The 15672-nt window shown below is 52.2% G+C and overlaps 1 protein-coding gene and 1 long non-coding RNA gene across 2 annotated transcripts; one reads left to right on the forward strand and one right to left on the reverse strand.

Annotated features, from left to right (window-relative positions):
• The first annotated feature begins 1746 nt into the window (after positions 1-1746).
• On the forward strand, positions 1747-4729 carry LOC117023804 (uncharacterized). The gene is made up of 4 exons (XR_004423260.1): positions 1747-1883; positions 1958-2326; positions 3997-4135; positions 4338-4729. It is a non-coding gene; the product is annotated as an uncharacterized LOC117023804 (long non-coding RNA).
• A 3475-nt stretch (positions 4730-8204) lies between these two features.
• Positions 8205-15299, reverse strand: LOC117024240 (elongation factor 1-alpha 1-like). The gene is made up of 4 exons (XM_033109714.1): positions 14874-15299; positions 14474-14699; positions 14227-14357; positions 8205-8354 (listed from the first exon to the last, which is right to left on the reverse strand). Exons 1-4 carry the CDS (start codon positions 15297-15299, stop codon positions 8205-8207), a joined length of 933 nt encoding a protein of 310 aa, XP_032965605.1.
• Between the last annotated feature and the right edge of the window lie 373 nt (positions 15300-15672).

The raw sequence follows: 15672 nt of genomic DNA on the forward strand, positions 1-15672 counted from the left end.
ACAGCTGGAAAACATTGTTATGCATGTGGAAAAAGATGACATTGGGTCCCTGCTTCATGCCACATGTAGCAGAATCCACTCCAGAGTTCGGTGGTGCCACTGGTGGCGCTGTCCCATCGAGGCCTCGTGGGAAGGCTCGCCCGGGGTCAGAGCTGTACTTCAGTTTCTCCTGTTGTAAAGTAGGGATGCCAGCACGGACCAGTGACAGCTTCCACGGCGAGCGAAGCTTTCAACACCATAGCGGTGACGACACCATCGCCAGTGGGAAGATCTGAAAACCAGAGCTAAGATCTGAAAGCAGGGACTTTGACAGATACGGGCAGACCCGTGTTCACAGCAGTAGCATTCACAGGAGCTGAAAGGGGGCAGCAACCCAGGTGTCCGTCAAGAGATGATGGATAAATAAGATGCAGTCCATTCATTCACTGGGATGTCACTCAGCCTTAAAAGGAAGGACAGGGGCTAGTCCGGTGGCTCAGGCGGTTAGAGCTCCGTGCTCCTAACGCTGAAGGCTGCCAGTTCGATTCCCACGTGGGCCAGTGGGCTCTCAACCACAAAATTGTTGGTTTGATTCCTCAACTCCTGCAAGGGATGGTGGGCTCCGTCCCCTGCAACTAAGATTGAACACAGCACCTTGAGCTGAGCTGCCGCTGAGCTCCCGGATGGCTCAGTTGGTTGGAGCGCGTCCTCTCAACCACAGGGTTGCCGGTTCGACTCCCACAAGGGATGGTGGGCTGTGCCCCCTGCAACTAGCAATGGCAACTGGACCTGGAGCTGAGCTGTGCCCTCCACAACTAAGACTGAAAGGACAACAACTGACTTGGAAAAGTCCTGGAAGTACACACTGTTGGCCTCCTGGAGGAAGTGAAGTCCTGTTCCCCTTCCCCAATAAAAAAATCTTAAAAAAAAAAAAAAAGGACATTCTGACATCTGCTATAGCATGAATGGACCTTGGGGACATTAAGCTGAGTGAAACAATCCAGTCACAAAAGGACAAAGTGATTCCACTTATATGAGGTCCCTAGAGGAGTCAGATTCACTGAGACAGGAAGTAGATGGTGGTGCCAGGGCCTGGGGTAGGGGGAGTTAGTTTACTAGGGACAGTTTCAGTTTTGCAAGATGCAAAGGGTTCTGTGGATGGAAGGGGGTCATGGCTTGTACGACAGAGCGAATGTACTTAATGCCACTGAACTGTATGCTTACAATTGGTTAAAGTGGTCAATTTTCTGTTGTATTTTACAATGTAAAGAAGAAAGACATCACAGCTATTCTTCAGTGACAGAATTTTTTTAAAAACCTGAACAAGAGTTCATTCTCACTTTTTGACAGCAGTGGCGGATGGTGGCCCACTGAGACCACAGGCTTTGCATCGTCTACCTAACTGCATGGGCTTTGCTCTGTTTGGGGTTGAGCCAAGATGCCAGGGGAACATTCCTGGACTAAGTTACGAAACTGCCACTCCCACCTTCGCTCGGAGGGGTGCCCTGATCAGTGACATTTGGGGAAATTCTAAGAAGTGTTAATGCTCTTACTTGAACCTGCAGAGTGTCTCTGACAGTCACCCAGTTTCCTCCCATTGTTTGTTTAATAGAGACGAGGACCTGCGCCCCAGACTGCTGCAGCCACAGAGGCAGGGAGATGTTTGGACGGAACAAGAGAAATTGCTGGGGTAAGAAATCGGGGCTTGAAGGACATGCAGCGGGCAGTGAGCTCCGGGAAATTCTGCCCAGTCAGACCCAACACCACCTGAGACAACAGCCCACAGGACGTCCTTGGAAGCTGAGAAAGCGCTTGAAAAGGGTTGGGAAAGATTCCGCAGGACTAAAGGCTATTCACCTGAAAGAAACCTCCAAGGGCACGAGCCTGACCTTTTACATCCAGCAGTAAGTCCTTGTCCCATTCCTTTTTTTATTTTATTCATTCATTCCTCTGCTCACTTATTCATTCCTTCATTCAGTGTTTATCGCACGCCACCCTTGTGGGGGTCACTCTGAGGCGAAGTGATGAAATGCTTCCTTCCCAAGCCCAGACGACCCCACATGCTGAGGGGGACTGGCTTGTTGATAACCACCCATCATGCCATGGGCCGTGAGGGGCTGGAGTGGGAGGTTGAGCCTGTGGAGGATCAGAGACTTGGTGCCAATGCCGGAGTAAGAATAGGACCAACACAGAATGAACCAGCCAAGAGTCATCACACTCGCAAGAGCACTTCACTGTGGATTACCATGCCAAGCTTGTTTCAGAACTGATGAAGCAAAGGCTCAGAGAGGTTGAGTCACTTGTCCAGGGACGCACAGCAAGTGAGGAAGTCAAGGTTCAAATCCAGGTAACCAGAGCTGGGTGCTGGGTGTACCCAGGGTTTGGGGGCCACAGGGGTGAGAGAAGAGGAGCCTGGAGTGGGGTTGGGGCTGTGCGTGGGGGTCTGTGTCTGATCCGCATTTGTGTCCCCATGGCCCAACACAGTCTGTGCCCAGGGAACCTCGCTGACTGGCCTTGAGTGGGACAGCGGGGCCGGCGCTTCTCTTTTCATTAAGGCTCTGGGTCAAAGTGTGTTTGGAGGGGAGATGAGTAGGTTTTCTGGGAAGAACTGGTGTGTTTCTGATCTAAGGAATGTTTTTCTAAAGAGAAAATACTTCAAATTTTCTATGAGGTCAGTGGGAATTTCAGAATTGCAATAGAAACCCAGGGCCATGGGGGGATGGGTGTCACCAGCTGCCCTTTGTATCTCCGGCATCTGGATGGAGACATTTCAAGTGCTCTGTAGCCACGTGTGGCTCATGGCTGCTGTGCTGGACAGCACAGCTCTAGAAGGAAGGGGAATGGTGCCTGGGCAGCTGTGAACCTGGCAGCATCTCAGATGCCAGAGACTGCATTTTCAAGTCTAATCTAATTAATTACTATCAACAAGGAGCCATCTACCAGAAGTGGGTACGGGACCGCCCCCCTCAAACAGTGAAATGCTCTTGCAGGCTGTCCTGTGTTGACTCATCAAAATAATTTCCATTCTATATTCCATCTGCTCTCCAATTCTTTGTATAATATTACATAATATAAGTTCAGCTGCTTTCACTGAGAGACCCAAGAAAATAGTGGCTGAAACAAGATAAAGTTTGCTTCTGTCATGGAAGATTGGCTGATGGTCCAGGGCTCCTCAGTGCCCAGGGATCCAGACCTTTCCACCGTGCTCCTCCCCCATCCTGCACGCAGGGCTTCCGTCTCATGGCCCAGTGTAACTACCCAGCTCCTGTCACCACATGTGCATTCCAGCCATCAGGAAGGAGGACTAGGGAAGGAGAGGGCATGCCTTTGCCCTTGACAACGGAAAAGCACCCTGAGCACCAACTTGAAATATAACTCCCCCTCCATATGAAATTTCCAAGGAGAGTTCAAGTTCCAAAATGCCCTTTCAAGTTAAAGCCCATAAGAATTGGTGTCCAGTGTTCAAATGCCTTGGACCCCACGTCCCCATTCCTCTTTGGCTCTGAGTGTCACCAGAGCACGCCTTCTGCAGCTAAGGCTGGGTAGTCTTGCTGCTCCTTTGGGATCTGAAGCGGAATTCTTCCCTCCTTCGCTCGGCCTGCCTGGCACAGTCCACAGAGATAGTGGCATTCTCACAGAAACCCTGCATGGCAGCAGCAGGACAGAGGGACAGAGATGAGGGGACCGAGGAGGCCACCACTCTGTCCATGGGGGGACCGAGGGCCTGACGGGGCACCGGCTACAGGGAAGACGTTGAAGAAAATTTGCCTTCATTGGTTGATGTGAGCTTTTGTCTATTCGCTTTTATCTGTTCCTGTATGTGAGGTGATTTCTGTGCTGTGATCAGGGGTTGAGAAAACTCCCCCTTTGGTCTCATTCTCCCGAGCAGGGGAGACATGAGATGATGTTTGTTGTTCTGTCTGTGCTGTGAGGTGATGGTTAGCTTAGGGTTAAAGAAATTCTTGATCAGGGGTGGAGAGAATTCCCTCTTTGTTCTGTCTGTTTCGCCCACATCAGCAGATGAAGTGAAGAAGTAGCTAAGTTATATCAGGATGACGTGACAGGCACGTTGCCAGGCTTTGGAAGACCTTGGGCTGATGGTCCCAAGCAAGAACAGTAGATATTGCTTGTCCAGATGAACTAGCCCTTCAGCCAGGTAAGTAATGTATTTTCTTTTTTTTTTTATCATTGACTGCCGGACCCTCCAGGAACTGGCCATTCCTTGAGAGGGGAGGCAGGAACACAAAACTTGGCCCAGGGGTACAAGTAAAGAGATAATATAAGGCAGACCTCAAGTGGATTGATATTGATTGATTGCTGTCTCAAGAGATTGCTATTCAGAAGATTTGCTGTTTCAGGACTGCTTCTCAGGATTGGATTGTTTCAGAGCAAGAGATCGGAACTCGCCTCAATGGGCAGTAGAGACGTCTTTTGTTGGTGAACTGTCATCATTCTAGCATCTTTGGGAACTTGTATGCAGCTTGCAGCTTGCAGTATCAGAAGACGTCCTAACTCCCAACAACAACAACAGCGGCATTCTTGGGATCTAGCGAGCAGTGGTGGGAGACGCCTGAGTGTCTCTCAGCTACAGACCTGACAAGGTTTTGATTTATGACATTTCATTGCTGTTCCCCCCCCCGATCCCCCACCCGCCCCCAGTATGGTGAGCTTTTGGCATGTACTGTAATACTTACTATCCTATAAAGCATGTTACTGCTTTTGGATACTCCTCACTGATGTTATTTGTGTATGTAGCCAAGTGATTTTTGATCAATAGTAAATATGTGTTGGGATCTCTTAAACTTATATGTATGTGCACTCCTTTGACATGATGTTGTTATCAATGTATATAGTTTAGTCTTAACCATCTTTACCTTCTGACGTTAGCACATTCTATTAATTGCCTTTGTCTTTTGCTATTGCATATTGCTAAATAAATTGATTAGATACTGCCAAATAAATTCATTGGCTCCACTCTAGCGTGTGTCCCCACCCTCCCTTTTCTTTTCTCTGCTCATCATTACACCGGCCCAGGCAGAGGGACACTTCCTTCCATGCCCTGGTTCATCTCAGGCGCTGGGCCAGGTGGATTGATTGGTGCGGACGAGGTCACTCTTTGAACTTCTGGAGAGAAGACCGAAGCACCGCATCTCGGAGGCTTTGCATCCAGCTGCCTATCAGGCCTGGCTGAGGCCTTTGTCTGCAGAAGGGGCTGAAACGGGGAGCCCTGGGCACTCGGAGAGAGGGAACGACAGGCTGTGAATCCTCACTTGCACCCTCACCCTGCCTGTGGGTCAGGCCCATCCCAGGATGGTTCTGGGCAAGATCTTTCTATCATCTATCTTTTATCGATGTATCTGTCATTTGTCATCTATATTATCAATCAATTCATCTATCATCTATCTATCATCTGTCCATGTATCTGCCAATCATTTATCTTCTACCTACCTACCTGCCTATCATTCCATCCGTCCGTCCATCCGTCCATCCGTCCATCTGTCCATCTATCTATGTATCTATCAGTTGGTCCCAAATGTGGAAAGAGGTGGAATGTGGGCTGTCCTTTGGGACCAAGGTGGAGCACTGGGACTAGCACTGACAGCCACCTGGGAACCTGTCAGAAATGCAAATTCTAACCTGGGCTTGAACAAGCCCTCCTGGTGGTCCTGATGTGCGTTCACACTGAGAACCACTGTGCTAGAACATTCTCTCCCAATTCTCAGGAACTTCTCCTTGTGCCTCTGGTGGGAACGTGCCTTTGTTATCTCAGGATGTTGGGGTACATACACCCCATAGCTGATGAAGGTGTCAATCTTGTGGCCTCAGGAGCTCAGAGGCTCAGCGGGGGTTAGGATTTTCTGCTCTGAAGGTGACACCATGCAAAGCCCACCAGCCTACTGCAACCAGAGTACGCAGCCTGTGGCCTGCCGACCCTCACTGGCCACATAGACCACCCCCATTCCCAAAGCCTCTTCAAACTGGCCGCCTTGTTTTCTCACTGGTCCCCCGATGGACGAGCTCAGTACAGCTGGGCCCACCCATGCTCTGTGTGAGTAGAATTACACTGAGGAATCCCCATGGGAGGCACCCCTCCCACCTCTTCGGCTCCCCGTTTTTCCAAGGCCCCTCTGAGTCATCCATTCTGGGCTCCTTTCTTCCAGGCTTCCTACAGTTGGTCCAGGAAGCCTGTCTGGGCACCTCGTCATTGGCACAGGCAGGGCAAGACTGTGGCCCCCAGAGCATGTAGCAGTTCATCCAGCAGGCCCTGGGGGACACTGGGCACAGCCGGGAGCTGGAGCTGAAGCTCCAGTCAGTGGTGGCTGCCACAGAGTGGATGTAGGACAACTCCCAGGGTATAGAGGCCGGCGCCCTCCAGGATGGTGGAGTTGCCGCCTGGGGCTGTCAGCTGGAGAGGCCCTGAGGAATGATGCTGAGGCCCGCATGCCCCCCTGGGCCCTGGGGACAAGCTGGGCCCATAGCTGGACAAGGCCGTGGAACAGGGCCTGGGGTTCCAGAGGGCAGGCCGGTTGGGGTCCCACCTCTGTGGTGTCTACAAGACGTGCTTCCAGGAGATCCCCCTCCATGGCCTCCCCGAGGGCCTGTGCTTCTGCAGTCACAACTGGGAAAGCTGTTATGTGCTGTACACCCGGGAGCCTAGGGCTTGCCTTCTCACCAACGCTGAGTTGGGGTGTGGGGACGTCAAAAGATGGGGAGCAGACAGGGTCCCAGGCAGGACAGTCTTGGGAAGCTCAGGCAACAACACGATGGGAGCACCCCACTCTTCCCAGCAGTGCCGGCCCGGGGCCTGTGTGGTGGACCGGGGTGAGGGCCTGGGGGTGGGTGAGGCGGACTGAGCAGGCCCCGAGCTGACCCCCTAGCCGCTCCCTGCAGGGCCCTGGCGTAGCTGACCTAAGGAGCCCGTCACGGAGCTCTGCCTGCTCAGTGAGAACAAGGGCAGAGAGACTGAATGACTGGCTGACCTCCTTCAGTGACAGGTTCCTTGGTTTTCTGAGGTACGAGGCAGCATGGGGGGGGGATGCATAAAGAAGGGGGAGAGGCGAGCTGCGGAGGTGGGGCACTGCCAGGGCAGTGCTTCATGGTGGGGGCGGGGCTTCACAGATGGCGCAGATCCCCAGGTATGGTGGGTCAGTCACTGCCATGGACTGGGCACCCTGGGTGGGAGTCACACAGCTCAGTGCCACTCGTTCCCAGATAGGAGAACAGGCCAGAGAGGAGTAAGGACTTGCCCAGGGTCCCCGCAGGCCAGTGCAGGCCTGTCGCCTGTGGCGGGGCAGGGGCCATAAAGGAAGCTGGTTTCCCCACCCCCTGCTGCCAGGCTCCAGGGCAGGGCCCCTAGAGTGCCACTGTCCTGACCCCTTCCCACAGTTCCCAGGGCTCCCTGAGAGGCTGCCTAGGGGTCCCCGGGAGGGGAGGCAGGTGGGGACTTGGGGAACCTTCTAGTGTCCCAGCTGCCCTGGCAGCCACTGCCCTAGACATCATTCAGGTACACTCATGGTGCACAGACCTGGGCTCACCCAGGCTCACAGGTACACAGACCCAGGGCTCACAGGTACACAGACCCGGGGCTCACAGGTGCACAGACCCGGGGCTCACAGGTGCACAGACCTGGGCTCACCCAGGCTCACAGGTACACAGACCCGGGGCTCACAGGTGCACAGACCCGGGCTCACCCAGAAGCTCACAGGTACACAGACCCAGGGCTCACAGGTACACAGACCCGGGGCTCACAGGTGCACAGACCCGGGGCTCACAGGTGCACAGACACGGGGCTCACAGGTGCACAGACCTGGACTCACCAAGAAGCTCACAGGTACACAGACCCGGGGCTCACAGGTACACAGACCCGGGGCTCACAAGTGCACAGACCCAGGGCTCACAGGTACACAGACCCGGGGCTCCCAACTACACAAACCCAGCTCACAGGTGCACAGACCCTGGCTCACAGGTGCACAGACCCGGGTTCACAGGTGCACAGACCAGGAGCTCACAGGTGCACAGACCCGGGGCTCACAGGTACCCAGACCCAGGGCTCACCGGTACACAGACCCGGGGCTCACAGGTGCACAGACCCGGGGCTCACAGGTACACAGACCCGGGGCTAACAGATGCACAGACCAGGAGCTCACAGGTGCGCAGACCCTGGCTCACAGGTGCACATTCCCGGGCTCACAGCACAGACCCGGGACTCACAGGAGCACAGAAGCTCACTCCCTGCTGCCAAACAGGCAGTAGGAGCCATGCAGCTTTAACGACCTGGAGGTGGAGTTTAAGGTCAAGAGAAGCTGCTGCTGCTGCTGCTGCTGAATGTCCAGCTCCGGACAAGGTGTGAGGCTCCAGGTGGTCTGTAGGGTGCCCTAAAGCCCACCAGAGGGCGCCAAAGCCCAGGCTTCGGGATGCAGCCCCTCCCCCTTTGACTGAGCTCCCGGGGAAGCCCTCCGACAGTGCCCGCCCAAGGCTGGCCGCAGTCCAGGCTCCAGAAAATTCAGAGCTCGGGTCCCAGGGACTCCGGGCCCCGCCTGAGCCAAGGATAACAGGGTGGAGTGAAATTAGGACAGAGGAGGGCCTTGTGAGACCCTGAGGTAATGACCAAGGAGGCTCGGGCTCTGGGGCCGCTCCACTGCCCCTAAACACTCCGCAAACTCTTGCAGCATTACGAACGCTGCTTGGAGTTTACACGAAACCTTGGAGTTTACACGCTGCCTTAGGCATTCCAACGTTCTTCTAAACTAAATCAGGAAACTTAAAACCAATGTTTATCTGTGTAAGCTGCCCCACTTTGTCCAGGGAAAATGCTCACACACGCAGAGGTGCTTATGGGCCGGGCATCACATTCATGTGTGTGATATAGCAGGGATCCCCTCAAAACTGAAAAAGGAACAAAAACCAGGCGCTGGCTGTGGGGGACAGCGTCCTGAGACCCTGGACTCTGGGTGGCCACCCTTGACCTCTATCCTGTCTTCCTGACTGACACCCCCAGCCTGTGCTGGGAGCTGCCCTGTATCCTGGGAACCCTGTCCCTCTGAATAACAGGACTTGATCCAGGAAAAATCACCAAATTCCCAAAGTGGCAAAAGAACATGGGAGGAAGTGAGGGGATCCTGTGGCAAAGAAAGGACATGCTCCTGAATGAGGGGGTGGGGCATGGTCCTGCTGGGTCTCTGTAGGGTAGGGGTCCCCACACCCTCACTGTCCCTCCAGGCGTTCCCCCCAGACCCCAACCTCTTCTTAATTCATTGTCCTCAATCATTTTGGCCCCAATCATCTCCTTTATTGCCTCAATCCAACCTAGATTAGACAAATTAACCAGCCAGAGCAAGCTCATTTGTCATACTAAAGCTTTAAATGTTGACATACGCGGTGTTTGTCCAAAGTGTGTGTCTAGCTGTTTTACATGGAGTCACAATTTCACCTGTAACTGTTGCCTCACAACCGTTAGTGTTAACAGTTATTCTCCAGAGGAATCACATGCCTGCTTTCAAAGCACAACAGGTACAGCTTTTGAAATTCTTTTATGTTTCTCAAACAATGTTTGTTCTAATTATAAGATTGAAATGTAACCTTATATCTGTTGAATCTAATAAAACATTGTATTTTATTTGTTTTTTATTTGATTTTTCTAGTAATTCACCTCTATTGCACTTTTACAAAAATATCAGTTTGCAAGATTAGGAAAAAAGGAGTTTCCTGGCAGGTAGTTTGAGAAGCTCTGGGCCAGACCCCATCCACAGGGGGAGGGGAACCCAGAGGCCCTGATCTGGGGACTGCAGCGAGTTCTTAGGAGATTTCGTGGGGATTCTCCCCACTGGGATACTGGGAACCCTGTCTCGGGGTAAATAGGGTGGCGAATAGTGAGCATTCATTTTTTTTCTCCCAGCAAGGATGGGCCCTTCTCGAGGTGGGGCTGAGCCCTGGCCTGGGCACAGCTCTCACAGGTACCAACCAACACAACTTTCTACAGCCAGTCATTACTGTTTAGTTAAAACACCCTCTGAGTTACTGTGTGGAGCGCCACTTCGTTCCATTTACCGTGTTTCCCCGAAAATTAGACCAGGTCTTATATTAATTTTTGCTCCAAAAGATGCATTAGGGCTTATGTTCAGGGGATGTCATCCTGAAAAGTCATGCCAGGGCTTGTTTTCCGGTTAGGTCTTATTTTCGGGCAAACATGATAGCATTTCAGGCAGCACATAAAGACTGTGAATTCCACACCAGGAAGTAGGGCAGAACAGACAGGCAGCATGCTTGCATATCCAATCACCATGGACTAACCTTGGACCAGCCTTCCGTATGAAAACAACAAAAAGTGCTACATAAAATATTTTGTAAAATCTTAAAAATATTGAGTAGCTTCTGAGATAAGATGGAATTGCCAACACCAAAGGGACTGTGGGAACCTGGGGAGGTAAGAGGCAAGAAAAGGTTTCTGCTCTGAAATTTTTCCCAGCAGGGTAATTTCAACTTTGATTTTTGTGGCTTCTCAGGGCAAGAGGGCCAGAAATTCAAATGCAGGGCCCACCCAGTGTGTGTGAATGTGGGGAACAAACACCCCAGGGATGAGTGTGAACCATCCTCAGTGGATTTGTCCCTCAGTGGATTTTCAATCCTAATCACATTACATAAGAACCCCAAAAAGAAAACAAAAGAAAAAAACTCAAGCCGTGCATTTTATTTAAAAGGGTTTGAACTGACGCTGGGCAGAGGCAAACACTGACCTCTGGAGAGAAAGGTGCTTTCCTTCTAGGGGTCAAATTACTCCTTCAGATCATTTTTGCAAGACAACGAGCTGCACACGAAAGTACAAGCTCAAAAGGACAGAGGAACCAGGGGCAGGACCCAGCTGACACTTCAGGCGACAGGGACCTGCAAAGACCTCAGCCAACAGTTATAACCGCACTCGTGGACGTTGGCCCTAGACACGCAGTGACTAAGCCTAAAGAAACAAGACACGTGGCAGCTTAGTGCGGAGGACTTGATGGAGAAGGCTGGGGCTGCATTCCTGACGTTCCTCAGACCCCCGGGCGGTGCGAAGTGAACACTGGAGCTGCAGGCACACGCAGAGAGAAAGTCCAGGCGGCTGGCTGGTTCCCGACAGACTGCACAGGATGGGGACCCCCTCCCCACTCAGAAGGCCCTGCCAAAGGGCCTCTGTCCTGGACAGAGTGTTCAGGCCACCATTGCAAAACAGATGCTACTTGACTCTCCAGAATGTATGTGGATTTGAGTGCCAAGAATTCTCCTAGGGTTAGAACACTTAGACATTTGGGATGAAATACAACAAAAGTCTTTTAATTCTTCGTTGGGATCCTAACAAAGGGAAAACTCCACTAACCAACTGTGGGGACAGAGTCCGGAGAGCAGCTTCCAGGCTCTCGGCCTCACGTGGAAAGGTGCTGGCTTGGGTGGTAGTTGGCCATCAGCTGTGACTAGTTGGCCATTAGCCACTGATATAACTGCCGTGGCTACACTAGGGCCTTGGTTGGTTGGCAGAGAAGCAGACGGCGGATTGCGACTAGCAAGTAGGGTTGGCAAGCGGACAGTGGATTGCGGATTGTGTGGATCCTACTTCCTGTGTCTCTCTCGCCCGGCGCCAGCGAGACTGGGGTGCAGGAAGACCCCTCGTTGGGGTACTGGCGGATGTCTGCTTTTGTGTCTCGACCAGCCGCCATCAAGAATATAGTGCTATGACTCCCCTATCTATGACTCTGTTGTTGCTCCTTTTTGGCCTCCCCATGTCCTGCGTTCTTGTGTGTGTATGTGTGGGAGGAGCGGGAGCAGAGACCCCACATTACACCAACCATGAAACCGGAGCTGACAACCAGTTGTTAAGCTGACACTGACACCACAGTTGCCCTGGGAATGTTCGCTCGCCCAGGAGCCAAGACCTTCCATTTTAATGGCCTTGCGGAGATGGGGACAGGCTTTGACCTGGACAGCGTCAGCCCTGAGACCCCACGATGGCGAAGGATGAGACTCAGTGAAACGGTGGCTGAGGGGTGTCCATCACGGTGGCATGGAAGAGGTTTGCCTTGCCCAAAGCTCGGGACAGAGTGGAAGTCTCCTCTGTAGCTCAGAAGGCTGTGTGTCGCCTTGTAGTTCACACTGGAGCCGCGTGCTTTGTCTTAGAAACTATGAGCTGAGAATCCAACACAGAGGCCTGAGCAGATGTAATAACCAGGTTTCCTAGATGCTGCATTTGATGCTTTGACCTTGGGTCCTTGCTGACTTTGGAGGGACTGCTTCTCCCGGGGTCAGCCAGTTCCCAGAGAAAGGCAAGGACTTCCTTGGCTGCACATTTTTCAGACACAAACCAACCAATCCAGAGCCCCCCACCGCCACCAGCTCCTTTATCACCTGTTACTCTCTTGGCCACTATTTCCCTTCCCTAGTCACCCCACAGCCAGGTACCAGACACTGGGGACAGTCCTTAGGCCCCAAAACCCACCCCAGTGATTCAAACCAGCCCATTCTAAACCTGCTGACCCTGCCTTGCCCCTTCCTTCTGGTGGAAACCACAATCAGGGCACTCCCTCACTCCCTCTGCCTCCCGACCCACCCTGCTGCTGCCCCATGTGCCCCCACCCTGTGTGGCTCCTTCTCCTGGGATCTGTGGGTAAAACAAGCTGTTTTTCCATGGCAGTCTGTGTGCACTGAATGCAGAGTCCTCATGAATGGATTGGTGCCCCTCTATAAGGGACCCCAGAGAACTCCCTCCCCCTTCTTCCATGTGAGGACACAGATGTCGGCCCTGCGCCTGACCAGAGGTGACATGCTCTCTGTTCACTAGGACACTTGTAGCAGAATGTTCCCAGCACTGGCTCTTAAAGACCAGAACATGCAAACGTCCAGACCCAGTGAGGGAATCGTGGCAAGTGCATGACGGTGAGAATGAAATGGCAATTCACCCCCAACAATACGGACGAGTCCCACAAGCAAAATGTTGAATAAACAGCAGACACAAATAGGACACATGATACAGTTCTGTATATATCAAGTTCAAAAACAGTGGAGACAGAGGTGCCCGGATGGCTCAGTTGGTTAGAGCACGAGCTCTTAACGACAAGGTTGCCGGTTCCATTCCCACATGGGCCAGTGAGCTGCGCCCCTGTAACTAAAGATTGAGAACAGCGACTGGACTTGGGGCTGAGCTGTGCCCTCCACAACTAGATTGAAGGACAACAACTGATGGGTCCTGGAAAAACACTGTTCCCCAATATTCCCCTGCCCCCCAAAAAAAACCGAAACAGTGGAGACAAATTACTGACACTATAAGTGGAACTGTTGGGTAAAGGCAGTGACTTTTTGTAGTTCCCTGTTCACTGCAGATACTTTCAAGAATTCTTGTATTTCTTTAAACACACGGAGAACAGACTGTGTCCCCCAATCTGAAGCCTGGCACGTTTGCCCTGCTGCCTGTGAGTCCTCTGCCCTGGCTTCTGTCCATGGGGCTTGGTGACCTTTGTGTGGCTCTCATTGACCTTGAGAAGAATTGGCAGCCGTGTGTGGAGGCCGATGGTGCCAGTACCTTCCCCAAAGGGGATCTGCAGGTGCGTCTTCAGGCCCTAACTGGAGTCCTTTTGATCAAATAATCCACTGAATGCGGGTGTGGGCTGAAAGCCCGCCAAGTGCTGGCTTATCTGGGTAACGCCTGCCCTGAGGGGGAGGCCCTTTGTCAGTCCAGTACAGTGTGGAGGGGTTCCCCTTGCACACCCCTCTTGGGCGGGCACGGGTTTCCTGCTTCCCCTGCCACAAGAGGCCATCAGAATAACATTCTCATTTGCCTGGGTCCCGTCTACTCTCCTGTGCCCTAGCCCTGTCTCCCTTTAGTGCTGGCCTGGTGACTACTTATTATTGCAGCAGATCTCCAATCTTTAAAAAACACACAACTAATAAAGTTTATATTTTTAGAGCAGCTTGAGGTTCACAGCCAAATGGAGCAGAAGGTACAGAGATTTCCCATGTACCCCCGGCCCCCACACAGCCAGTGCCCCCACGGTCAACATCGCCACCAGAGTTACAATGGACGAACCCACACTGACACGTCACCGTCACCCAGATACCTAGTTGACATTAGGGTTCCTCTTGGCGTTGTGCGTCCCACGGGTTGTGACCTTGCAGCTCCAGCTGCCTCCTCGTCCACTGCTTTGATGACACCCGCAGCAACTGTCTGTCTCGTGTCACCATCAGCAAGACAGCCCAGAGGAGGGCAGTCAGAGAAGCTCTCGTCACACAGGGCTTGCCAGCAACTGTGTCAATGATGGCGGCATCACCAGCTTTGAAACCCTTCAGGCCGTCTTCCGGCTTTTTCCCTGAATGATGATTCGTCTCCTTCAGGCCAGCAAATTTGCTGGCAACGTGAGCTGTGTGACAACCCAACACAGGTGCGTATCGGCACTGATTTGGCCTGGATGGTGCAGGGTAAGCACCTGAGCCCCGAAGCCAGCTGCCTCCATTGGTGGGTCATGTTTCCTGTCACCAGCCACATCGCCACAACGAACATCTTTGACAGACACGTTCTTGGCATTGAAGCCCACATTGTCCCCAGGAAGAACTTCACTCAAAGCGTCATGGTGCATTTCACCAGACTTGGCTTCAGTAGTAACACTGACTGGAGCAAAGGTGACCACCACGCTGGGATTGAGAACACCAGTCTCCACATGGACCACAGGGACAGTGCCAGTTCCACCAATTTTGTAGACGTCCTGGAGGGGCAGACACAACTGACATCCTTGTCAGTTGGACGAGTTGGTGGCAGGATGCAATCCAGAGCTTCCCCTGGCACTGCCATCTTTACAGGTGACTTTCCATCCCTTGAACCAAAGCATATTAGCACTTGGCTCCAGCATGTTGTCACCATTCCAACCAGAAACTGGCACAAATGCTGCTGTGTCAGGGTTGTAGACAATTTTCTTAATGTAGGTGCTGACTTCCTTAAGAATGTCCTCGTATCTCTTCTGGCTGTAAGGTGGCTCAGTGGAATCCATTTTGTTAACACCCACAATTAGTTGTTTCACACCCAGCGTGTAAGCCAGAAGGGTGTGCTCACGGGTCTGCCCGTTCTTGGAGGTACGTGCTTCACATTCACCAACACCAGCAGCGACAGTCGGGACAGCACAGGCAGCCTGCGATGTGCCTGAAATCATGTTGTTGATAGAGTCTCTGTGTCCTGGGGCTTCGGTGATGGTCACATAATACTCGCTGGTCTCGAATTTCCACAGGGAGACATCAATGGTGACATCACGCTCATGGTCAGCTTTCAGTTTATCCAAGACCCAGGCACACTTGAAGGACCCCTTTCCCATCTCAGCAGCCTCCTTCTCAAAGTTTTCGATGGTTCTTCTGTCAATCCCACTGCATGTAGATCAGACGGCTGGTAGCAGTAGACTTGCTCAAATGTACGTGTCCAGTGACGACGATGTTGATGTGAGTCTTTCCTTCCCCATTTTGGCTTAGATTTGGTGATGGTTTTCACGACACCTGTGTTCTGGCAGGAAACCTGTTGTGAAAAAGCTACATTCACTGATTTTCAAATGTTGAACCAGCTTTGCACATTTGGGTTAGATCCCACTTGGTTGTGGTATATAATTCTTTTTATACATTGTTGGATTTGGCTTGCCCATATTTTGTTGAGGATTTTCGCAACTCTGGTCAATGAGAGATATCAGTCTGTAGTCT

This window comes from Rhinolophus ferrumequinum, chromosome 6 (genome assembly GCF_004115265.2).
Source record: "Rhinolophus ferrumequinum isolate MPI-CBG mRhiFer1 chromosome 6, mRhiFer1_v1.p, whole genome shotgun sequence".
NCBI classification, from domain to species: Eukaryota; Metazoa; Chordata; class Mammalia; order Chiroptera; family Rhinolophidae; genus Rhinolophus; species Rhinolophus ferrumequinum.

Coding starts and splice junctions, on each gene's coding strand:
- LOC117024240 (XM_033109714.1), bottom strand. CDS start 15,299: ATGGGAAAGGGGTCCTTCAAGTGTGCCTGGGTCTTGGATAAACTGAAA. Junction 14,700..14,873: donor ACCCTGACACAGCAGCATTT/GTGCCAGTTTCT, acceptor CTGCCCCTCCAG/GACGTCTACAAAATTGGTGG. Junction 8,355..14,226: donor CAGTTGCTGGCAAGCCCTGT/GTGACGAGAGCT, acceptor GGTGGGCTTTAG/GGCACCCTACAGACCACCTG.